Below are 24,195 nucleotides of genomic sequence, written 5' to 3' on the forward strand. Positions count from 1 at the left end.
TACTCCCCAACTTTTAAAATTTTAAAGTGTCTCACTCTATCTTGCAGGAGACAAATTTGCCTCTTTATTATCTTGATTTTTTTTTCTCATTTTCTTTCTTTTCTTCTTTTAAGCTGTAAATTGAGTTCAAATTCATCAATTATACAATACACCATATTTAAAGTTCTTTATATTCGGCAAATAAATATATTAGTTTACAAAAAAATAAACTCAAGTAACATTGGCATAATATAATGACGGCGGCAATGGGGAAATGCCATTGATGGATGGCAACTACAGCAGCGTATGATTCGGTGATAGTATCGGCAATCCGTCAAATCTAGCTTTATTTCTCTCTCTCTCTGTTTTTTTTTTTCCAGTTAATAATGATAGCCAAAAGAGGGATGAGGGGCAGGAGCGGTTATTCTGATGACCATTCCTGAACTGTTCACGGCCAGATCTTGGCAAAAAAAAAAAAATGCAGTCCAGATCACTAGTTGTACATCGATTTTCACAACGTGTGTGGGGCTCGCAAAATTTTATACTAAAATTACACGTTGTGCAAACAAAGTTACACCGTGTGCAACCAAAGTTACGCACTGTTGAAAATGACCAAAACCTGCAACCGTTCCTGCCCTGGTCCCCAAAAGAGAGGGAAAAGAACTGATAGTAATAGGGATGAGATAACGAATCAACGAACGAGTAAAGAAAGAAAAAAAAGAAAATGACAATGCGAAAAAGAGCATATGAAAGAGTACAGAAGAGAAAAGAAAATATAAGAGTATGGAATGATAGGAGATAAAGTGATAAAAAAAGTTAAGGGGTAGAATGAGAATTAAACCGCACCTTAGAGGGACTTTTGTTGTAATTAAACCCGAGTTCTTACTAACCACTAGTATATTATTCTACGTCAGAAAGAAACTCAAACAAAAAATGAGAATATATTAACTGACTTCAGATACTAAAGGTGGATAATAAACCTACTGTGGGAATTGAGACTTTAATTCTTGAAAGTGATGCTATTAATGTTGTTTAGAAAATGAATTCCGATGAAGTGAAGTTTTCTGATTTTGGCAATCTGCTAGACAAGGCCAGGTGATCTGTAAAACTTTTCAAGAATGTTTGTAAAACTGGAAATTTGCTGGCTCATGTTTTAAGCAAAATTGTCTCTTGATCTGGAATGTATAACTGTTTGGTGGGATGATTTCCCCACTTCATTGATCAATGCTGCAACCTATGATTTGAATAAATGAAAACACAAGAAGTAGTGATAGATAGAGAACCGAAAAGAACCATATATAGAAGAATAATTCGTATGTCATTCATTCAACAAGGACAGCACAGCCATATATAGAAATGGCATGGCGCTGCGGATGATCATCATCGATCAACCACCGTTAAGGAAAAAAAAAAGACATTTGCAGATGGATAGACATAAAATCGAAAGAGAAAGCTATTTATTGATGGGCAAAACCAAGAAGGTTCCGCCTATATTCTTCTTCTGAACTAAGGTCTAATAATCGAAAGAGTTTGTAACTGTAATGCATGACAGAGAGGTCTGGAGGAGGAGGTTCAAGGACTACTATTCCAGCCGGTTCTCCGGTAGGGTTTGCAAGGCTAGTCGTCTCCCAGACTCAGACCCAGTGGGTGCCGCCTGTTGAATAACGAGGATGGATATATTATGAGTTAGTCGGACAGAAGACAGAGCGCCCCCATCAATATTTTGCAAGCAAGAAAGAATGCAACATTTTGCAAGATTTCTTTTTTATGTTACAACTTCAACTCGTGTCGTCGTACCTTAGACTTAGAGGAGTCGTCTTTAGTCATGCTCATTTTTTTGGTGATCTCCAGCTTCTCTTTTAACATTTTTGTCAGCTGCCTCAAACTTTGCTCGTCCAATGGTTTCTCCGCATTTTCCAAGCGAGTTTGCTTTTTTCCCGTCTTCTTCTCTTCTGCAACAATCAATCTTGTCCCGCTGTTGTGGATGATCATGTTCTCTTTGTCGTCTGAAACTGGGGCGGCGGTCATCGTCACCTGTCTCGGCGTCTTCTTTGTCACGGATATCTTTAGGTGGGTAGCGGTGGTCTTACTTGGAGTTACAGATTCTTCCTTCATTGGTATGCTCGTCGTCAAACAACTGGTCTGAACCACATCGTTGCTTAAATTTTCCTTGGACTCTTCTGTTATACAAGGCAGCACAGGGGCGCCCACCCCTGTACCAACAATGTCGGCAGTGAGAAGCAGAGGAGCCGTTGAGTAGTAAGAAAGAGGAGCGTCATCATCAATTGCATGGTCGTAATTCTTCAGCTCCTCCCGGGCACCATCATCTGTAATATCAAGATTGGCAGCATTATAATTTAACATACACATACTTCTTCTGCATTCTTCTTCCGTTAGACACGGTGGTTCCAATTCCAATTGAACATCCGCTGCAGCTTCTGCCCAGCTCATTTCAGATCCTAAACGAGCACAATTCTTGTACTCATCGAGGGCTGAGGTATCCAATTCCATAGCGACCAACTTTTCCGCCAAATCATCGGCAAAAGCGCTCAGCTCCGCCACTGACTCCTGTGCAGCTGGTGTGATGATGCCCACAGCTCGCTCACCACCAGATTCTAGAGCAGGATACAAACAATTTTCATAAAGCGAGGAAGCTAAGCAGTAATAACTAAACCAGAAGAAGAAAAAGAGTGTGCTTTCATAATTATCTCGTGTTTATAGTATTCGCAGTCAAACAACCCACCATTACTTTCTACCGCTCCGTCATTGATGTTCAAAGCGTCCAAATCATCTGATCTCAAGTCCTTTCCTTCATCCACCAGATTTTGAGCAGCATCATCTTCCGATTCCATTTCCTTTGCCACATTCAGCTTTTTCCCGTTCTCATTGTCAAACGATGCATTCGTTTTGTCCGATGAACCAAAATCCTTATTGGACTCCAACAACTCTTCTTCACTCTTCATTTTAAGATCAGTAACATCTTCAATGGTGCGAACATCATCTGATAAACAATCAAAGCAATGCCAATCATCATAAATCAAAGCAAGATCTAATGCTAATTGTTGGGCAGATATGGGTGCATTGATTAGCTCATCAAGAATTCAAAGATGCAATTCAAGAAACTAGGCCTCGTTACCTGTATCAATGACTTGTGCAACATCTTCAGCTACATCACTGCATCCCATCTCATCATTAATAATATCCAGTCCTTCCCCATTCTCAAATGCATCCTCCGTCTTGTTGCAGTAAAGTTCATTAGACCCTGTGTGGCAATAATTTTGACATCATGAGAAGGCAAAGTAAACAACACAACAACCAATCCGTGCAAAACTAGCGTACAAAGTTGCTCTCCATTTTTTTTTTCTTCATTTTTCTCCAAATTATTGAGTAAATGCTAAGCAGCGTGTCAAAATAATTTTATCTCTCTACCTCAAAAGGGAAAAAGAAAATCATATCTAAAGTGAGGACGTCAACTGGTTCAAAGATCTAGGAATAAATTATCGCTTTTAAGTCAGGGAGATCACCATGATGTTATGCTATAATATGAATGTGTTCGGAACAGTAGATAAGACAGCACAATTCTTCTTACCATTGTCACATTCCACTGTCATCTTTGAATCACCAATTTCAGAAGTTTCACTACCGTGTTCATCACATAGGATTGGAAAATCGTTGCGGCTCTCCGCAGAACAGCCTGATTTTGTACCCGAAAGAACCTCTGGTTCATAGCCGGTATCGAGCAATCCTAGTTCTGACTTTTCTTTCAAATCAACCCCTGCAACCGTAATCATTACTTATAGAAGGATTGAAGCTTGTTGGTGCATACAAATAAATAGCAGTAGAAGAACCCCAATGATAAAATAACGGGGAATACCGGAAGGGCTTTTTGTGACTGGAAGAGACTCAGCAGCAGGGCATTCTTGAGGTTGTCGATTCATCTCCATAATTTCTCCAAATTCACTGGAGAGGAATTCTGTGGTTAGAGATTTAGATCCCTCTTTCAGCTCCTTGCTAGCGACGAAATTCTCCCTGCGCTTTCCAGCCAACCTCGCGGATCTGCGAGTACTGCAAGTGTGTGTATTCTTGAGACCCCGTTGCCGGGTAGCCGGCACAATAGCCGGGATTTCAGAAGTATGCTCCCTTTCCTTGACAATGTTATTATCATCCCCGGGGTGTTCCTCCCGTTCAATTTGATTAAAGTGGGGCTCCATTTTGCGGCACGCCGAAGCAGCCTTGGCTACGTTGCTAGGCGGGAGCGGAGTTTGGGGGACGTCTCCTCCGGCAGCAGCAACCGGCAGTCCTCTGGTTGAACGGCGAGTCCTGGTGGAAGGGTGTGAAGTAGTTTCGGATTCATCTTCTTGGACCGTCACGGTGGCCTTCCGGCGGGTGGTGGCGGTTCCTCTGGCAGCGGTGCGAGGAACGCTGAGGGATGCGGCTTGGGGTTTGGCTGGCGACTCGGTGGAAGATTCTGAAGGTTGTTGCAACGGTAGCTCTTCGACCCCTTGAACCTGTAATTAATAGAGAGAAAAACGATATCTAAAATGTAAAGATTATCCAAATTATAGGATATCCAACCAAAAAAAAAAGGGGGGGGGGGGGGGGGGAAAGAAATTAGGGGGTTTGGGTTGGCGGTGGTGGTAAAGAATAGATTTGGAAAGAAAAAAAGGAAGAAGAAGAAGAAGAAAAGGCAGAAAGGGTGGGTAGAGCAGAGACAGTGGGAAGAGCCTGGAGAGAAAGAGCCATAGCAAGATTGGTGAGGTTTGCGGGAATGTTGTTCTTCTTGCAGAGAGCCTGGAGTTGTCTCCTATTGAGGGTGTGGAAATCCATCATGTAATTCGCCGCCCTTTCTGTCCTGATCTTCGTCTTGTTTTGTTTGATCCAAATGATTTTACGACCGGAAGAAGGAAGAAGAACAGCAGTTTTAATTGAATCACTAACTCCACCATTCACCGTTCAAAGCGGTGTCATCTCATCTCATTTTATTACAACCAGCCGCTAGTAGTAGAACTGATGAGGAGGAAGGAGGATAATATGACCGTTGGAGCCATCCGGGACACTTCAAATTTCAAAAGTAGCAAACTCTCTGACGAGTTGGGCGCCGACCACCACGACGCTTATTCAATTTCAACAAGCCCTAGCCCCAGGCCCAGACCCATTCCCATTCACATTTGCACTCTAGGCCTCCAATTAAAATTTCTAGCTGACCGGGGAATAAAGACACATCAAAGGCAGGCCCAATTTGCTCAGAAGAAGGCCACTGAACCTCCCCCGGCCCGCCCCCATCTTGCAGTACTGCCGCCACCCTTTGATATCTGGTCTCTCTCTCTCTCTATCTATATATATTTTAATTTCACAGAAAAAAGTAAATTATTCGATGTAAATTATTCATATGTATACTTTATACTATTATGTTTTCATTAAAAATAATTTTTTACAAATATAAGGAGTAATTTAAATAGATGTATTAGTATGATAGTTTTGCACAAAAGTACAATTTTAAAAGATTATACCTACCTCCCCTTATAGTGTAAAATGACAAAAATAACCTTCATGAATTGCTCAATTATACCTACCTCCCCTTATGGTGGAGTGAAGTAATGTGCATCTAAAATTATAAGTTAACAAATCATTTAAAAAAAAGATAGGAAAAGACAAAGAAGAGAAAAATTACTAGATTCCTTCTTATCTTAACCACCAAAATTATCTCAATCCAGTTTTACTTAATATCGGGTTTGTTTGGATACCCCAATTATCCCAAATAATATTTTGCTTGCATCATAAATACATTTTCTAACCACCTTTTTATATTCCCAACCACCTTTTTATCTCACATACATCACATCACAAAAAAGTGCTACAGTAATTATTCCAATAATATTTCAAATAATACACTATCAAAAAATAACTTGAAAAAACAAATTCTGGATTCCCACAAAAATAGGTTACTTACTCCATTGGTATTTTTTTCATTTGTCCATCCATCTGAGGGAAGAGAAGCAATTTTGATGGTTAGTTTTCTTAAAGTGTGTTGCAATAAGTTTAAAATCACAAAAAAAAAAAATTTATTTCTATAGAGAAAAATTACCTAAGGGCAATATAGGATTATCAATAGAGATAGTTTGCTTGCACCAGTCAGTCAAGTGAGCCCCAAACTATTTTCTTTGAAGGGAGGTTTATATAATTGTTTAAACCTAGAGGGTACTTCTCACAATCATCATAAACCTCAGTAAAAGTTTGTGAAATTATTAGTCGCCTAATACGACATGAGCGCGTCTACTTTTGCTAAGGTGCGCAGCTGGGAAGGAGGCGCACCAAAGCCTTGGCGTTGTGCGGAAGATACAAGTGAGTCGCAAGCAGCACTACGCTCGAGTGGGGGACTCGAGTCAGCCATCAACTTCTCAATTGAGAGTGCGTCTTTCTTTCCAAATCGTAAATCAGTGAGTCAACCTTTGCCTCGGGGAGGACTCGGTACAATTATTCTTACTCTTACATTACACAGAGAGAGAGAGAGAGAAAGAGAGAGAGAGGAGCACGTGCGGGCAATTTGTCGCAGTCAGAAAGAGAGAGAGAGCGCGTTGGTTGTGATCAATTGAAGCAAACACCAATTAAAATCGAACCAATCCTCTTCCTCCTCCTCATCCTCCCCCTTCCGGTATGAAATTCCCCCAATTTTGAATGGAAAACCTAACCCTAGCCCCTAAAATTACCCCGTCCTCCTATCCATCCTCCAAATGCGGCCTTCTTCCTCTTCCCCATTCCCCAATTTACACTTTCTCCACCATCTTCTTTGCTTTCGCTGGGGGTTGACCTATTAAGTATTAACCTTCCTCCACCACCCGCCTCCATTTTTCCTCTCTCTCTCTCTCTCTCTCTCTCTCTCTCTCTTGGTTATAAGTTTATGGACAGACTATAGTACTGCTTCTTACTCCTGTCTCCTTTGTATTTCTTCTTTCTTTCTGTATCTTTAATCTTTCTTTATTTGTCATTAGTAAGACGTAAAATTATACACAGATTGAGAGAGTGAGAGATAGAGAAAGAGAGAGATGTTGTAGAGTACAATTTAGTCATCAGAGTCTATTAGGATCAGTCTGTCGGGAGTGCTTCATAATATAGGATCAGTCAGTCAGGACTCCGTAGCGAAGTCTATAGTAAGTGTATAGTTTGTAATTAGAAAAAAAAAAAAAAACCAATTTTTTTTTTAATTGCTAGTAATTGTAGTTCAGCTATAGATTGCATAAATACATAGATACATCTATAACTATTTACCATATAATCATTACTCTATTGAGCCAGCTCCAGCTACTTAAGACTGGAGAGCAATGGGTAGCTCAGAAACAGGAGCCGGAGCTGATTGCAGCATTGGGAGTATAGTTTGGGTCCGAAGACGAAACGGGTCTTGGTGGCCCGGTAAAATACTCGGACCTGACGACCTATCGGCTTCTCATGTTATGTCTCCGCGATCTGGAACTCCTGTCAAACTTCTTGGCCGAGAAGACGCCAGTGTGTATGTTCTTGTTCTTCCTCTCCTCCCCACACCCCCACCCCCACCCCCACCGCCCCAAAAAAAAAAAAAAAAAAAAAAATTCTACCTTAAAATATTGTGTAAACTAACTTTTTCCAGTTTCACATTTTAATTTATACTAGTATTTCTTTTTATATGTCTATGAAACCCGAATTGCCTTTTTTTTTTTAATTATTTTAGCTTTGGAAAAAGTTTTAGTTGCTTTTATTGATAGTTCGAACAAAATTGTTTCTCATCTGTATGTATGATGGTGTCCTTGCGCTCAGTTCAACTATGTGGAATTGACGGCCGTATCAAAAACTGGTGGAAAAGAAAAAGCAAAACAATAAGAGCCCCGATTAGTTACACTTTTTCTCTAGAATATTCTAAATCCTGGTATAGATATTGACTAGCACGCTCTCAACAGCTGCAGTGAGTGTCTGGAATTTTCGGTGTGTGAATAAGGTTTTCGGTGATGGGCTCCATGATGCACCAATTTTATTCACGATTTGTTTTTGCTTCTACTGAAAAAATTCTTGATATAACGATGACCAAGTTTTGTAGGAGTTTGCTCTGGTACTGGTCTACTCCAGTCTAGGAGAATAGGTATTCTGCAGGAGCAAAAGCAAATCGTGAATAACAAAGCAAGCAAATTAACTTGCTGCACCCTAAAATTAATCTTGTATCTTATTCACGAACTGGATATTCCTACCTGTTCTGCTATTAGTGCTGCTGCCCCTCCCTCTTCTAAATTTTACCATCATCCAGATACTGGTTGAAGTTCTGTTTCCAGCTAAACATTAGTTGTTTTCTTGGATTTTGTAATGTTTGTGCAGTCATATGTTACTTTTTTGTGAAAAGGACGAAAAAAAATTGCAGTTTGTGTGTTTTTCATATTTGTTTGGTATGATATATTTCGTGATGTTTACTGGCAGGGACAACTTTTACATAGCATTCTTTTCTTTCTTTTTTTTTTTTTTTTGCAATGACCAGAGACTGGTATAATTTGGAGAAGTCAAAGCGTGTGAAGGCATTTCGATGTGGTGAGTTTGATGACTGTATTGAAAGGGCCGAAGCTTCCCAAGGTATGCCTCCAAAGAAGAGAGAGAAATATGCACGTAGAGAAGATGCAATACTTCATGCTCTTGAACTTGAGAGGCAAATGTTGGAGAAAAAATGTGGAAAAGTAGGTTCTTCTACTAATGATGAGGCACCATACTGTCTGAGGAAAGATTTGGAGACAACTTCAGAGAAATCAGAGACTGGAAAACAAAAAATGTTGCAACCAGAAACTCATCAAGTTTGTCAGAGTCATTGTCTATCTGCCAAGGACAAGGCTGTGAGCCAAACTATTTGTCTAGAGAGAGTCAAAGAAGAAAATCAAATAACTGTTGATGATGACAATTCTGCTGTGCCACCCAGGATGAGAGGTTTGCAGGACCTTGGTCTGCGTGCTGTGCCTTCTAATCTTAAGGCTTCTCCTTCATTGTTTCCAAATGGTTCTCACAAGCCTTTATTTGATAGCAGTGCTGTGGCTCATTGTAATGATGATGGTCTTGGCACAGAAGACATGGCTAATGCCGATTTTGAAAATTCATCTGACAAAAGAAAAAGGCTGTACGATGGTTTAGATGAGGACTCTCTTGCCAAGAGGCGTGAGAGGCGCCGTCCTCTTCTTCAAGTGCTGGAGGATAGTACAGAGGTACTTGTGCCTCATTCTAAGGCTGATGGTAGTTCTAATATTACCTCTATGTCCGAATATCAGAAGCCAGGGGGTACAATTGGTGTAACCAGGAACAGATACACTTGTTTGCAACCTACAGATTTGTGCAAAGAAGATAACATGCGGTCTGCAGAGGATACTGAAACTGATTCTTCGGAGACCGATTCTATGGATTCTGATACAGATGAGCTGGCTTCACTTTCAGGTCATATTTTGTGTTTTAGTATACTTGAGGCAGTCCAATTTTCAGTGTGCATCTAGTGCTGTTTATGCTTTTCGTGGTGGTTAATTTGTTAGATGCTTGGATCTTGTATAATTAAGATCTTGCATCACCATGAATGTTATTTTGTTCTTTGTGTTCACTGTGCATGTAAAATGGTGCAAATTGTTGTGTTTACTTTTGTTTGCTAGCATATATTTGTGTCATTAGACTGCATTGTGCAATGTGCCACCATAAAGTTTAAAGCTTTTGCTCTGTCTTTTGGCTTCTTTTCTACTGTGTAACTTCTAGCATGCTTGTGCACAAGCTTGTTCATACATAATCATATAGCTACACGTATAGATGTGTTTGTATCTTGCAGTTTCCTTTTTTCCAGTGGTTCTCCCTTTCCTTAATGTGTTAAAATCAGAGGCTTGTGGTGAAACCACAATTGTTTGGTTCTAGTCCATTGCTACAATAGGTTTTCTAAAGCTCCAATCAGTTCCTCTGCACTTGTTATCAATTTAGATAATATGATTTCTTCCTCTTCCTTGCTTGAGGCATTGCTGAAGCTGTAATGTTATCAGTCTCTTTTGTATTACCTCCTGGGAATCTGGCCTCTAAATGTAACTAGTTTCAGGGAGGGTAGTTGATCCCGATAAATTTTGATTCTTTTACAATTGTTCAGATCACTTGAAAAAATGAATGATTCAACTCTGATTATGCGGAGTATAATACTTGCTCTTTGTAGCTGACTAGCTTAGCTGAATATGGTTTGGAACGGAATGATTGTTGTCGAATATGGTACTTGATAGTTGTATAGTTGTACATGATTTTTCCTTCCATGAAGGTCTTGAAACATTTTTGTGGGCTCATTACCTCCTGAGAAAAAATGAATGATTCAACTCTGATTATGCCAAGTATAATACTTGCTCTTTGTAGTTGACTAGCTTAGCTGAATACAGTTTGGAACGGAATGATTGTTGTTGAATATGGTACTTGATAGTTGTAAATGATTTTTCCTGCCATGAAATTCTTGAAACATTTTCATGGGGTTATTTCCTGGGGTTATTCTTGCTTCTTGCTTTTAATTTGTTGCTTTGTGGATATTTATGTATCATCTGATGTCTTATGGCATTATAATCTTAATACATAGCTATTATCTATTGTATAATTTTTGCCTGTCTTCAATTTGAGTGTGTTAACAACCTTTCTCTTGGTTGCCTTTCTGAGGTAATGTACATGTTTCTTGTTGTCATTCTATTGCTTCTTTCCTAATGCAGAAGGTGCTGCATCTATTGAGTTGCAACCAAAATATCCTCGAAGATCTGAAGTACTAGCAGAAAGTAGAAGCGTAAGCAGTGAAGAACTAGATGACTTGGCACTTGGAGATGATTTAACTCATCCTTGTAGTATTGACCCTGCATTACATAGTACGGGCATGTCCAGATGGCAGCTTAAGGGAAAGAGGAGTCTGCTAAAAAGGCCCGTTGATGGAGCAGACAGAAATTTGTCCTGGGGATCCATTGAGGAAACAACACCTTTTGAATTGGAAACAAATGGCCGAGCTGAAAATTACTTGGTCGAGAAGAATTCTACGCATAAGATGGCTGGATATGGGTCTAGAGGTCCAGATGGTATAAGCCGCAGAACCATGCAGTGGCAGCACTGTGATTGGAATGACCAACAATACTGGGAGGACTCGGGCAAGTACTTTGCTCCCGTCTTTCTTGGTCATCACCATGATGGTAGCAGGGTTATGTTGATAGATGTCGATTTGAATGTCCAATCAAGCTATCAAAGACAGCATGTCAAATCAGGCAATCAAAGACAGCATGTCCCTATGATCTCATTGATGAGTAAGATAAATGGGCAGGCTATAGTAGGGTATCCCGTCCAAGTTGAAGCTCTAGAAAATGGATCATCTGAGTCTGTCCTTGCAGAAACTGATGATTGGGGTCCTGAAACACCAGGAAATGAAACAGCACTTCCACCAACATGGAGGACTGCTCGGAGGACAGCAAATTTTCGGGTCCCACGGCCAGATCTATCTTCAACATGTGATGAAAGTGCCAAGCATCTTCAATTTGTTGATGGAAGAAGAGGGTGCTCAGGGAAATCAGATGCAGGAACTTTTGGTCACAAGGGAGGCATAATGGAAAAGCACACAAGTAGCATTCCAGTAGATAGAAAATCCTCAAGGAAGCCATTAAAGAAAATAAGCCTATCTTCGAATCAAAAGATTAGAACACTTTCATCAATCGCCTCTCAACAGAAACAAAGTATTGATCGTAGACAGAGCAGCAATAATTTTCAAGTGGATGGGCTGAAACCAGAGTTGGTGTCCACAGCTGTAGCTTGTATTCCAGTTAAACTAGTGTTCAGTAGGTTACAAGAGGAGTTGGTTGGCCGCCATCCATGATAATGGTTTTGGAATTTCTCTATGGCAATGGAGATGGCAATACAGACAGCAATAGCTAATAGGTACATGTAAATTTTTAGGACATCAATAATCTCATACCCATATATGCAGCTATTTGTTGCTATATATATATATATATATTTTTTGGGAAATATAGGCCTCATATATTTGCCCTGTTTCTGCTGTCTTATTAAAGTTTCTGTAGCAGGCCTTGAACTACAGATTGACGCAAGATGTATGGTAAATGACATATATTAGGTGACTTTAGTTCAGGATGATGAGATGATACAGCTATTTTTACATGGTCTTTGTTGAAACAAGGTCGAAAGCTCGCCTGTACGAGTAGAACTCACAAAAGTATAGAAATGGTAATTCACGAGTATACATTATTGTATTTTCACTGCCAGGGTGAGGTTATTTTTGTTTTGATGTCTTTGGATTTCACTACAAAGTTATTTATTTTGTAGTTTTTCTGTTGTATAAACTGTGAAGCGATCTACTTGGCAGTGAAGCAATCTGGAAGGTCTTGCACGGTTGTGACGCAGTAGAACCGTTGAAGAGAGACGAAGGACGTAGCAATAGTCGAGCATGCAACTTTGACACATTCTAGAAATGACCTTGACTTGAGCCTTGACCACGGAAAGAAATGGTAACCTTTTGAGTTGATAGAACAAACAAAAGCTATGACAGGAACATGTCAACGAAAGTTCACTTTGCGCTGGTTAGAAAATTAAACAGGAAGACTTGAGTGAAAATCATCTTGAACATACCCAAGTTGAAAACTGTAGGGCTCTAAAAGTGAACTTTGATATGCTCCTGTTGTTTGCTCAGAGTTAACATTGGGGGGTAGGACCCGTAAAGGAAGTGTCTTCGCAGAGTCCATTTATCGAAACACTCATACAAAAAACTGTGAGTTATGAAAGGGGTAAAGGAAGAGTCTAAGGTAGAGAGAATAGGAACGAAAATGGGCAGGTAAAATTCTATATTTTATTCAAGTATTAGGTTATTTTCATATTACACGACTAAAAGGTTCTTGTTGGGTGGGTTTGATATTGATGAAAGCCTCAGATAACCTAACAAGGTTTGGTAAGAAATCTTTAAAAACTTGAATAATATTTGCAACTTGGAAAGTTCATTTTCTTGTTTTTCCCTTGTACCAGTACCCTTAATTAACAAAATGGTTGGGAGGAGGGGGATTGGGTAATTGGGATTTATATATGCTCTTCTCATATGATTTTTCACCATTTTTCAAAAATCCTAATTATCAATTGTTGAAAAATTGAGTTGGGAGATTGGTAAAAGGGGGATTTTACCGCCGTTAAAACAGAGGATGGAAGGGTGGAAGAGCAATAAAAAGAAAAGGATGAGAAGAGGAGGATAGCAGGAGAGATGAATTTTGTTTAACAATGATTTATGAATATCAAATTAAATAACATAGTAATATTATTAATCGAGAATAATAGGTTGCCAGCATTCATTAACGTAGTAATGCGATATGGTGAGCCATTAGTATAAAATAAATTTATTGTAACGGTGTAAGAAAGATTTACTCATAATATAATATGAAACGGAAAGAAATAGAGTAAATGCATGCCCAAGCCAACAAACCAAGCAAGTAAGCACTAGATCGGCAGTGGTACCGTGGGCCGTAAATGAATCGAAGCCCACCTATTCTTGCTTAACAAAGCCTGGTTTAAAGATACAAAGCCGGCCGGAGATGAATGCAATTCCATTTCCTTAAATACCCCCCTGTATAGCTGTACCTGAATGAGTAGCGGAGGGCAAATGAGTCTGAAGGGTGAAATTACAACGGCTCTTTTTGTTGAACTTTGGTTGGTCCTCTCCTTCCCTTTGCTCTCCTCAGAGAAGGTAGCCGTTAGTTGCAGCATATAAACCAAAGGTCCAAAACTCCTCCACAATAAATAGCAGCAGCTATTCCTCCTCTCTCAAGTCTCAACAGTTCTAATTAATTTCTCTCTCTCCCTCCCTCCCTCCTTTTCAATACACGCATCTCTCTGGCTGGGGTTTTGGATCCGCCGCCAGCGCCTCCATTCCTGGACTCAAGTGCGAAGCCGTTTCCAGGATCCCAATCGTTTTTGTTTTTTTAACTACAAGTGATTAAGATTAGCAACTGTCCTTTGTTTTCCGTTTCTTTTGATTTTTTCATCTTTCTTTCTTAACTTTCGGAGTTTCTGTTTTGCAGGCCTTCTTCTTTTATCTTGTTTGCTTTCCTCTAATTCTTGTTTTCACTTTTACATACTCTGTTTCTATTTATTACGCAGCAGAATATTTTAGAGCAAGGCCACACGCTCACACACACTGTGACTAGTGACAGAAGAATACCGTAGGGACGGTCCCATTTTATTCTTCTTCTCCTTTCTTGTTTTTTTTTTGGGTAACATAATGGATGCAGGGGGATCCGTCAACTTGTCATCATCATTATCGTCCTCCGCCTCCTCCTCCGCCAGCAAGACCAGATCTCGCTTCCCTCTTCAGGAACACCACCTCCTCCAGAGGAGAACTTCCCGGGATAACGTAACTCATTGCTCGCTATACTGTTGCTTTTCTCCTTGTTTATCCTTTACTTTGTCATACACTTGTCTCTCTTCTGCTACCTAATTTATTTTTTTTTTTGTCAATTCATTTGTTCTACTCTCTATTAATTAGGCCCTTTTTCACCATGACTATCTTGTTATGAACTTTTTTTTTAACTATCATTACAAGTGTTGTGATTGACGTCTGATTATGCTTTTTTTGTGTGTGCGTGTGTGTGTGAAAAATACTTCCGGTGGGATTTTATTTAGCCTGTTGTTCTGAAGAGGCTGCAGTTTTGTTTTCCTTGATGATGTGTGTTTATCTGTTGAAAATTCAACCATCTTAAAAGCTTTTGTTTCTGTGACAGTTGGATAGGTTTATACCCAATCGATCTGCAATGGATTTCGACTATGCTCATTACATGCTCACAGAAGGCAGGAAAGGTAAGGAAAACCCAGCCGTGAGCTCGCCTTCTCGGGAGGCTTATCGGAAGCAGCTTGCGGAGACCTTCAACATGAACAGGACCAGGATCCTTGCTTTCAAGAACAAGCCACCTACCCCTGTCGACCCTATCCCTGCTGACTTCTCGACTGCTGCCAACAACTCCAAGCCCACCAAATCCCGTCGCTACATCCCCCAGGTTGGTATTTTACCCGTAACTTTGAGAATTGATTTCAGATTCAGCTGTTGAGGAGTATTTCTTTTTAATTCCTCGAATAATTAATTGTTCTCTTCTCCTGCTGTGGTCTGTATTCGTTTTTTTACAGACTTCAGAAAGAACTCTGGATGCTCCTGATATTTTGGATGATTACTACTTGAATCTGCTAGACTGGGGCAGCAGCAATGTTCTTTCAATTGCCCTTGGAAGCACAGTGTATTTGTGGGATGCAACTGACGGAGCTACCTCAGAGCTCGTCACGGTTGATGAAGAAAATGGCCCCGTGACGAGTGTTAAGTGGGCTCCCGACGGAAGCCACGTTGCTGTTGGTTTGAACAATTCTGATGTTCAGCTCTGGGACTCCACTTCTAATAGACTGGTCTGCTCCTTGTTCCCAAAGTTAAATTTTCGGGATACTGCTGCGTATTCTTCTAATTTGTGTATTAAACCATTCGTTCCCTTTTCGCGCTGCTCTTGCTGCAGCTAAGAACCTTGAAAGGCGGCCATCGTTCGCGCGTCGGCGCACTTGATTGGAACAGTCACATTTTGACTACTGGAGGAATGGATGGACAAATAATTAACAATGATGTGAGAGTGAGAGCACACATAGTTGAAACTTATAGAGGACATCATCAAGAAGTTTGTGGCCTCAAGTGGTCGGCCTCCGGCCAGCAATTAGCCAGTGGCGGAAATGACAATCTCCTCCATATATGGGATAGATCCACGGCTTCTTCCAATGCACCCACACAATGGCTTCACAGGATTGAGGACCACACAGCTGCTGTCAAAGCTCTTGCTTGGTGTCCCTTTCAGGGTAACTTGCTGGCCTCAGGTGGAGGTGGTGGTGACAGGTCCATTAAGTTCTGGAACACCCACACTGGTGCCTGCCTGAATTCAGTTGACACAGGCTCACAAGTTTGCGCTTTGCTGTGGAACAAGAACGAGCGCGAACTGCTTAGCTCTCACGGTTTTACTCAGAATCAGCTCACTCTGTGGAAATATCCTTCGATGGTGAAGATGGCAGAGCTTACTGGTCACACATCCAGAGTCCTTTTTATGGCTCAGGTCAGGTGCCTGGCTGCTACTTACTACTGATTAAGTAGTTTTTTTCGATCTGTTTGTAACCTTTCCTAGGTGTGTTTGTTTGTTTATATTGCAGAGTCCCGATGGATGCACGGTTGCATCCGCAGCAGGCGATGAAACTCTCCGATTCTGGAATGTGTTTGGCACTCCTGAAGTGGCAAAACCTGCACCAAAGGCGAACACCGAGCCATTTGCTAACTTGAACCGCATTCGTTAAGTCGGCGTTGGTGTAAATAATGCCTAAGGGAATGATAGATTGATTATCAACTAGTACTATCTTTGTAATCTTCTCTCTTTTTTTTTTTTTTTTTTTTTGTATAGGGAAAAGGTTCTTTGCCATTTTTGCAGCTGATCTTAGGATACTAGAGAGAGCTATTGAAATTTTGAGTCATCTAATTTTTTACCTGTGGATGTACTCACCGATTGTGACGAACCACAAAATACAATAATGTTTTTATCCTTGATTAATTTTTTTTTTACTTTGTGATGTTTAGATGTGGGCAGAAAGGGTAAATTCCACTTTGTCCCCTCAAACTATAAGTAGAATCTCCATTTCAATCCCTAAACTTCAAAATGGGACATTTAAATTCTTAAACTATAAAACATGTTCCGCTTTACTCCAATTTTTAACAGAATGCACAAAACCTAATGAAATAGTTGCCAATTCTGTTAGTTATTATTATAATTAAAGTTAACCAAATCCAACAGGGACATAAGTGCAATTTCATGAAATCCAAAGCTCGCTCCAAATTTTTAAAAATTATTCATTCACCTCTTTCTCTTTCTCCCCATCTCTCCCTTCATCCCAGCCACACACCGCCCATGCCACCCACTACCACTGTTTGCCACCAGAAGCTCTGATCCTACCCATGACTCACCGATTGTGACGAACCACAAAAGACAATAATGTTTTTATCCTTGATTAATTTTTTTTACTTTGTGATGTTTAGATGTGGGCAGAAAGGGTAAATTCCACTTTGTCCCCTCAAACTATAAGCAAAATCCCCATTTCAATTCTTAAACTTCAAAATGAGACATTTAAATTCTTAAACTATAAAACATGTCCTGATTTACTCCAATTTTTAACAGAATGCACAAAACCTAACGAAATAGTTGCCAATCCTACCACCGTTTGCCACCAGAAGCTCTGATCCTACCCTTGAGTCAGCAGCCCTCCATTTGTTAATTCTTGTAACATAATCACAAAAAAAAATTTCTAAATATCAAAATCAAATCAATATCAACAAAAAATTTTACAACAAAAAAAAGAATGAAGAAATTCAAAGAACATGCTTGGTATGAACAATTCTGAAGGGTCTGACATTTTTGGGGTCATTATTAACAAGCTACGAGGGCTCAGGACATGCAACTCGATTTGGACAACCTACAGCCATAGACAACAAAGAGGAAGAGTTGAAAAAAGAATCTCCTCCAACTCCAATATAATTACACATTCTCAAACCCAATCTGAATCTCATCAATACTACCTTCTGTTGCTAGTTTGGATATGAACACCCATTCATCTTTTTACTTTTAATCTATTATTCACAGATCCAAACCTATGTAAAAGAAAAACATATTCACGAATCCCACAAAAATTAGTCGTGCCCAGATCAAATGGAAATGGATTTAGGAGATGATATAAAAATTGAAAAAAATAATAACAATTAAATACTTTTATTAGCACAAAATAAAAGTGAAAAAATAATGGGTTTTAAAAGAGAGAGGGATAGGGGCGGAACTTGGTGGTGGGTCATGTGGTGGGAAGAGAAGAGAGCACTAGAGCAATGGAAGGCTAGGCTGATAGAGAAAGTATGGAACGAGAGATTTTTGGTGGGGTGAATAAAGAAGAGGGGATAAGAAATTGGGTGGGGTGGCTATTCAAAGAGGAGATAGGAAACAAGTTATAGGTTGTGATAAGTATAAATGGTGATGTATTGGTATGTCAAACATTTTGTGATTTCTTACGTGATAAACGTCATATTTTTGGATTCATCACCAAGGAGAAGGATGAAGTAGTAAAGCGTGGGCGGCGGACGATGATGGCAGGAGAAAAGGGAGATGATGGTGTAGCAGTGGTGGATGTGCGGTAATGGAGGAAGATGGCAGTGAAGAAAGAAAGAAAAAAATAGAAAAGGAAATGAAAGGAAAATAGAAAAAAAGGTGGAAAAAATAAAAGAAAAGGAAAGTTTAAAAAAATGGCTTTTTTGTTTAAAAAAGGGAAAAAACTTTAATTATTATTAATTAAAGAGGTAAAATTATCTTTATCTCTCTGTCTCTTTGTTTTTTTTTTATATTGGATCTCATGAAATTACATTTATGTCCCTATTAGATTTGATTAAATTAAATTATAATTATAACCTAAATGAATTGGTAACTATTCTGTTAGATTTTGTGCATTCCGTCAAAATTTGGAGTAAAGTGGGATGGATTATTTAGTTTAAGAATTTAAATGTCCCATTTTAAAGTTTAGGAACTAAATGAGATTTTGGGCATAGCTTGTGGGGACAAAATGGAATTTACCCGGGCAGAAATGAAGAGGTACCACAAATTGGGCCGTCCTTGCTCATTAATACGTGCCAAAATGTCAAAAAGAGAGATTTAGGGCAAAAGGTCCACCACAACAACCAAGACACATTCGCTTGTGGCTCACTTCTACAAAGTAAAAGATTGACTTTATTAACATGTCCAAAAAGTGAAAAGGAGAGTTGTGGGCAAAAAAGGTCAACAACCCTTTTAAGACAAATTTGTAAAACATGAATGCGCTCGATATTAACACCAGTTCAAGTGTCGATGACCACCATTAAAGCATTAAAACTTGAACCTTTATCTCCCATCTTATCAATTATCACATTTAAAGTGACTTTGCTTAAAAACATTTAAGCGAATGTAGTGGTTCAGTCCCCTCCGAATTACCCTTGGACTTCCTTAGGTCCGCCCCTTCCCCTTAGTGTAGAATAGATTAGATTATACAATAATTATCGTTTCTAGAAAAAAAAAAAAAAAAAAGAGAATGCGCTCAATATCATTACGGTGCACAATGACTCGTCGGACATCTCAGTTGGCTAAAAATTTTGAATTGTTGGTCTTTAAAAAAAAAAAAAAAAAAAGACGGAAACTAAAAGCTTGGGTTCTATATATCCAACGATGCTGAGATTACTTGAGCTTCATCACCTGATTATTATTGTACGGTATGGACGCATCTCTTTTTATGTTATGAACCTCATTGACACCAAAACGGTGAAAGTAGCACCCGTTTGCACTTCTTAAAACGGTAGAAGCTAAAAGCAAAGTTGCAAATCATAATCCTCAAGTGCAGTCGGCAATCATGAGTTGAGAAGTTCTCAGAAAATGACATAGTGAAGTCGGCAATTTTTCCCATTACTAATGCAGAAACTACAGCTAAAAAAAGCGGGAGACGAGAGATCGATTCGATTTTATACACAGGATTCTATCTTTGTACCAGCTTAGGCAGTGTGCTGCTATGGACAGGCACTCAAACAGTAGTGTCATTCAACAAACCAAAAGCTACAAACTTTCTGCTACTCTTTGGAAACTGTATTGGCACCCAACAAAAAACACTCAGGCCCCCCTGTCTATACCTCATATGCGTCCTGTCAGACCACACAATGCCACAGCCCTCCTCCTCAGAAGCCTCTTTCACCAATCAAGCCAATTGCCTCCGCATGTAGGTATCTTCGTGCACAAAAACTGGAGCTTCAGTGTTTTGAGCAGGAAATTGGGGCTGTCCCATTGCAATGCCACCTGGGACAGGAGCTGAGGATCCACCCCATGCATCAATCACGTTCTTGGTGGAAGTCAGCATGACATAATATATCAATCCGAGAGTAACGCTTGCAAGGGACAAGATGGCAGCTCCAGCAAAAACTCCAGGCTTTACGACATAGCAGTAGTAGTAGTTAAAATACATGTTCTCTTCACCATGCTGATCGTTCAGTGTTGCACCAGTTAGCAATAGAAGAAACGCAACTACAAATGTGAACCTGCAAAATGTGGAACGAAGACCTTGATTTTGCAAGGAAATTCTGCGAATATAATCAGTCATTTGTAGCAATAGCATTTGTTTAATACCAATGGAACGTATAAAGATAAAGCCCAGTCATGATCACCATCATCATGCTCAGCTCCATTGACTGCACTCATCTCAACTACGCCTTGCTCAATTAATTCCACATAATTCTGGTAAAGAGTGCTTATTCACCTAACAAGGCCTCCATAATTTCAACTAGACCGGCAAAGTGCAGCGTGTTCATGAAACTACAATCCAAGTCAAGTTACATTTAGGCGACTGGTTTACTGAACAGGTAGCACTAGCGTTCATATGTAGACAGGACTACTTAAACATGTCATCTCCAGGATAACTTACAAGGTTCAGGATTTTAAGGATATAGAATAGAAGTACAAACAAAAATTTTTGACTTAATACAAGGTATTTGGTGCCCGAAAGATGTTTCAACTGCATAAAATATGCAAAATCCTGCATCCTATAAAGATAGTTAGAAAAACACCTTAATCATAGTTTGTAGTGCAGAAATGGAAGGGAAAGGAAATGAAAGGAACAGGAGGGATTTGGTCTATTGTGTTTGCATTGATTTGTTCAGGAGGTAAAGAAAATGACATGAAGGGATTGGGACGGACTGGGTCCAAATATTTTTCTGGAGTTTGGTTTCCGTCCAGAACTAGTTGACAACGGAGGGATAGGAGATCATCTTTTTTAGTTAAATTATGTTCTACTGCCTAATCTACATATGACCTTTTCTTTTCCTTCCACATCAAATCCAAATAACATGGCCGCAAACAACTTTGACTTGACTCTCAACTCCTTTCTTTTCACCAGGTAGTATCCTTTCCTTTGATTTCCTTCAATCCAAATGGTGCCTTAGACAATTATATGCAATGTGAAAAAATTCCTATGAAGTTTAAAGTGAATCATGACTAAGCCCGAGATACAAGTATCAGTTTCACAATATTAACTAGTTTATGCCTACATTTCATAATAGTTCAGACAAGTGCAGACTAATTACCACGAAACAATAAAGCAGACAAGTGCTAGTTTCCAATTAGAGTTTGCTTGATGTGGGCCCCTTCTGCAACAAATACACCCAGTAGCAACATTAACAATAACTTGAGCAATCATAAGGGTCACAGCCGCAGTTAGTCCAAGGCCCAATGCAGGGCTCCTTGGATATACACAGACATCAGGAGAGGGAAATTTAACCTGATCTCCCTGCAAAAAGAATAGAAAAGCCATTAACTCCTTCAAGCATGCATGAAGAGAATTTCCTGGAAACCAGGACCTAATGCACTCCACACAAAATGCAACACTACAATAGTCCTCAGCAACAAAGCCAGCCACCAACCAATATATGATCCTCCAATCCATACAAGTTAAAAAAAAAAAAAATTTATACCTTAAGTTAACAGTGCAGGAAATGCAATTAACAATTATGCGCTTCAGTCTACATATAGCACGTTACGCTTGTTTTACAAACATGAATTCAGGGTTGTTCATGCTCGATGTAGATATTTGAACTCCTCATCCACGTTTAGATGAACTTGTTATCCCCATGATTCAAGGCTGATAGAGAAGTATCAACTAAGAAACTAGAGAAAAGAACATTTCGGCTGATTTCAACAGTCTCGAAACAGTTTTACAAAAAAAATTTTACTCAAAACAGAGGCGAATGGATGTTTTGCTTTGCAAAAGCTCAGTGGGTGCGATATTGCAAACTAAATGACAGCTGGAAAGAAAATTTTGTTTTTGCTTACCCCCCTCTATTCCTCAGACCATTAGCCCAGATATCAGAGACTGCACCACGGAAATCCCAAATGCATTGCAGCATCCAGAAGGCTATTTTGATAGAAATGCTAGACGTAAAGCACATGAAAGAGCACAAGACTCAACCAACATATGCTCCTCGTCAGATGGAATGCTCACCATTTTTATCCTCTTAAGCATGCAGTTAGACTTAGTTACCAGTTCAAACTTCAAAAGTCAGACAGAATAGCCTAGAGAAAAGAAGAGGGGTAGCATTGCTTGATATGGCCTCAGATAATGAGGGGAGACAGGACAAGCACCAAAACGAAATGAAAGATGCTTTGGCGCTTTAGCTATTCTACTTCTAAGTTTTGCCAAGAATCAGTGGTCAGGCGTTTAATAAACAAGGCAGCCACTGGACAGGACAATTTAGAAATACTTCTTAAGTCAATGGAGAAATTCAAGCACAAAGCACCTGCCAAGTGAAGAAAGAAAGGATTGGCAAGAGCTGCACAGATGGCATGATATTGCAATTGTTCCAGAGTTTCTGAGCTAGAAAAAGATTCAGCGTTGGAGGATTCTACAAGAAGTTGCAATCAGATCTCCGTCATAATTTTTAAGGTTGAGCTTACTGTTAATAGGGATTCATGATACTAATGAGAAAGTGAAATGAACATTTGAGGTTGGAAAGCCAAAACATAAAAGATTTTTTTTTTTTTTGAAGTGAAACAGAAAGAGGAAGGAGAGCAGGCAATGAATGTGTAGCGGACGAGAGCAGCTGATGACATAGATGTTGGTCGAGAGTGTATAACATCGGGTAGATAGGCATGAGGGTTGAACACTTTAAGGCGTATCCGTAAACTAGTTAAGCCGTTCAGAATGGAGGAAATAATGGGTGGGATCCGAAAGGCATTGTCAGCTAGCAAAGGTATAGAAGGATTAACATCTCAAAAATTATAGATATCCGAAAATTCCAAAATTCATTTTATCTGGCTAGCAAAAAGGAAGTGTTCCATTTCCAACTCAGCGAACGGTCACGAAGAACACAGAGAAGACAATACCAACACCAGAAAGCAATTAATTTCAGGAAGGCTCAAGCTCAAAGAAGAAGCAAAGAGTAGAGTAAAATTGTAAAACCAAGAATGTCAGTGGATTTCAAAAAATCCTACTAGCAAGCAAGCAAGTAGCATCTTTAGAAGGCCATCCCAAAAAGAGAAAATCAAATCAAACCTATGAAACCATCCATGTATGATGATCGGAGCCCATTTTACAAAACATAAACAAACCCCAGGAAGGAAGAAAGTAGAGTGTCTGAGACTCAAAATTGGAAAAATGAGAAAAATTAAAAAGACAGTCTACTAACAACTAGTAGGTGACAAGAAAAGAGAGGTAATAATAATGAGGATGAGGAAGATGATTTTGATACGAAGAGAGTACCTTAATCCTGGTGGCCTCAGCGGCAAAGCCCGTAGCAGCAGATAATAGCCCTAGAAATCCCACCACGCAACACACAACTACCACCTTTCTCTCCATCGGATTCAGAGCCCCCAAAAAAACTTTTTTCTTAAAAAAAAAAACACTCCAAATCAATCAGGGATGGTTGCCCAGTTATTTTAAAGGGGAAAAGAAAAAGAAAAAAAGGACGAGGAGTTTCAGAGTTTAGTGCTGGTTTTTTTTTTTGGGAGGGGGGGGGGGGGGTTTCAAAAGCTAGCAGTAGTAGCAGTAGAGTAGCAGCAGTAGTAGTAGGATAAATTTTGGTTTAGCACCGGACAGGAAGAGAAAGAAGAGTACAGGCGAAGGAAAGCATTGGACAGACGGGATCTTCTACCCATTATGTCTGTTTATTTTTCTTGTCTAATATAAAATTATATAATTTCACTTATTAATACTACTGATATGACATATAATCTTGAATGCATATTTAATGAATGTTTGATAAATGGATTTCAAATTCAATTTTAACATAAACGCTCTACTTTTTGAATCAACACGGCTGCACGTAACCATAACTCTGACAAACTCAAGAATCTCGTCTTCAAATGCTTGTCTAATCTCATCTGAATCATGCGGCATGAAATTTCAAAGTAGAAGATTATGAGTACACTTAGGATATTATTGAATTTGAAACTCATCTACCAAACATTCCCTAAATATGTATTCAATATTATGTGTCACATCAACAATGTTAGTAAGTGAAATTACGTAGTTTTGTATTGAACGGAAAAAATGAACAAATATAATGAACAAAGGATCCCATTTGAAGCATTGATAATGAATGGAAAAAAAAAAAAAAAGGGTACGTACTTAGCACAAATG

At 39.4% G+C, this 24,195-nt stretch overlaps 4 protein-coding genes and 1 long non-coding RNA gene across 9 annotated transcripts; 2 read left to right on the plus strand and 3 right to left on the minus strand.

The window, feature by feature from the left end:
* Positions 1-1,250: 1,250 nt before the first annotated feature.
* On the minus strand, positions 1,251-4,954 carry LOC113729814 (uncharacterized). The gene is made up of 7 exons (XM_027254066.2): positions 4,693-4,954; positions 3,854-4,487; positions 3,569-3,754; positions 3,116-3,241; positions 2,723-2,980; positions 1,777-2,594; positions 1,251-1,633 (listed from the first exon to the last, which is right to left on the minus strand). The coding sequence occupies exons 1-7, from the start codon at positions 4,807-4,809 to the stop codon at positions 1,562-1,564; spliced, it is 2,211 nt and encodes a 736-aa protein (XP_027109867.1). The 5' UTR covers positions 4,810-4,954; the 3' UTR covers positions 1,251-1,561.
* Positions 4,955-6,376: 1,422 nt separating this feature from the next.
* On the plus strand, positions 6,377-12,224 carry LOC113729815 (uncharacterized protein At1g51745). 4 transcript variants are annotated; one of them, XR_003458233.2, is made up of 4 exons: positions 6,377-7,483; positions 8,474-9,408; positions 10,686-11,886; positions 12,021-12,224. XR_003458233.2 is itself a non-coding variant. In XM_027254067.2 (3 exons), the coding sequence occupies exons 1-3, from the start codon at positions 7,299-7,301 to the stop codon at positions 11,822-11,824; spliced, it is 2,259 nt and encodes a 752-aa protein (XP_027109868.2). In that variant the 5' UTR covers positions 6,377-7,298; the 3' UTR covers positions 11,825-12,002. The 4 variants fall into 4 exon arrangements, 1 of the variants encoding a protein (XP_027109868.2); XR_011840000.1 differs by having other exon boundaries at positions 12,030-12,224; XR_003458234.2 differs by having other exon boundaries at positions 12,033-12,224.
* Positions 12,225-12,753: 529 nt separating this feature from the next.
* Positions 12,754-16,568, plus strand: LOC113729816 (cell division cycle 20.2, cofactor of APC complex-like). 2 transcript variants are annotated; one of them, XM_027254069.2, is made up of 5 exons: positions 12,754-14,359; positions 14,727-14,999; positions 15,127-15,396; positions 15,501-16,087; positions 16,177-16,568. In XM_027254069.2, the coding sequence occupies exons 1-5, from the start codon at positions 14,228-14,230 to the stop codon at positions 16,301-16,303; spliced, it is 1,389 nt and encodes a 462-aa protein (XP_027109870.1). In that variant the 5' UTR covers positions 12,754-14,227; the 3' UTR covers positions 16,304-16,568. The 2 variants fall into 2 exon arrangements, with proteins under 2 accessions (XP_027109870.1, XP_027109869.1); XM_027254068.2 differs by having other exon boundaries at positions 12,758-14,359; positions 15,501-16,082.
* Positions 16,569-17,093: 525 nt separating this feature from the next.
* LOC140036482 (uncharacterized) lies at positions 17,094-18,248 on the minus strand. The gene is made up of 2 exons (XR_011840001.1): positions 17,843-18,248; positions 17,094-17,288 (listed from the first exon to the last, which is right to left on the minus strand). It is a non-coding gene; the product is annotated as an uncharacterized lncRNA (long non-coding RNA).
* A 1,204-nt stretch (positions 18,249-19,452) lies between these two features.
* LOC140036484 (protein VASCULATURE COMPLEXITY AND CONNECTIVITY-like) lies at positions 19,453-23,679 on the minus strand. Its single transcript, XM_072077964.1, has 3 exons — positions 23,317-23,679; positions 21,146-21,348; positions 19,453-20,104 (listed from the first exon to the last, which is right to left on the minus strand). The coding sequence occupies exons 1-3, from the start codon at positions 23,410-23,412 to the stop codon at positions 19,768-19,770; spliced, it is 636 nt and encodes a 211-aa protein (XP_071934065.1). The 5' UTR covers positions 23,413-23,679; the 3' UTR covers positions 19,453-19,767.
* Positions 23,680-24,195: the final 516 nt, after the last annotated feature.

The sequence above is a fragment of the Coffea arabica genome, chromosome 2e (genome assembly GCF_036785885.1).
Source record: "Coffea arabica cultivar ET-39 chromosome 2e, Coffea Arabica ET-39 HiFi, whole genome shotgun sequence".
NCBI lineage: Eukaryota > Viridiplantae > Streptophyta > Magnoliopsida > Gentianales > Rubiaceae > Coffea > Coffea arabica.

Coding starts and splice junctions, on each gene's coding strand:
- LOC113729814 (XM_027254066.2), bottom strand. CDS start 4,809: ATGATGGATTTCCACACCCTCAATAGGAGACAACTCCAGGCTCTCTGC. Junction 4,488..4,692: donor CTCTCCAGGCTCTTCCCACT/GTCTCTGCTCTA, acceptor TATTAATTACAG/GTTCAAGGGGTCGAAGAGCT. Junction 1,634..1,776: donor ACGACTCCTCTAAGTCTAAG/GTACGACGACAC, acceptor GTTATTCAACAG/GCGGCACCCACTGGGTCTGA.
- LOC113729815 (XM_027254067.2), top strand. CDS start 7,299: ATGGGTAGCTCAGAAACAGGAGCCGGAGCTGATTGCAGCATTGGGAGT. Junction 7,484..8,473: donor GGCCGAGAAGACGCCAGTGT/GTATGTTCTTGT, acceptor TGCAATGACCAG/AGACTGGTATAATTTGGAGA. Junction 9,409..10,685: donor TGAGCTGGCTTCACTTTCAG/GTCATATTTTGT, acceptor TTCCTAATGCAG/AAGGTGCTGCATCTATTGAG.
- LOC113729816 (XM_027254068.2), top strand. CDS start 14,228: ATGGATGCAGGGGGATCCGTCAACTTGTCATCATCATTATCGTCCTCC. Junction 15,000..15,126: donor CCCGTCGCTACATCCCCCAG/GTTGGTATTTTA, acceptor GTTTTTTTACAG/ACTTCAGAAAGAACTCTGGA. Junction 15,397..15,500: donor ACTCCACTTCTAATAGACTG/GTCTGCTCCTTG, acceptor CTCTTGCTGCAG/CTAAGAACCTTGAAAGGCGG.
- LOC140036484 (XM_072077964.1), bottom strand. CDS start 23,412: ATGGAGAGAAAGGTGGTAGTTGTGTGTTGCGTGGTGGGATTTCTAGGG. Junction 21,349..23,316: donor CTGAGGCCACCAGGATTAAG/GTACTCTCTTCG, acceptor TTCTTTTTGCAG/GGAGATCAGGTTAAATTTCC. Junction 20,105..21,145: donor GTCTGCTTTATTGTTTCGTG/GTAATTAGTCTG, acceptor CACATTTTGCAG/GTTCACATTTGTAGTTGCGT.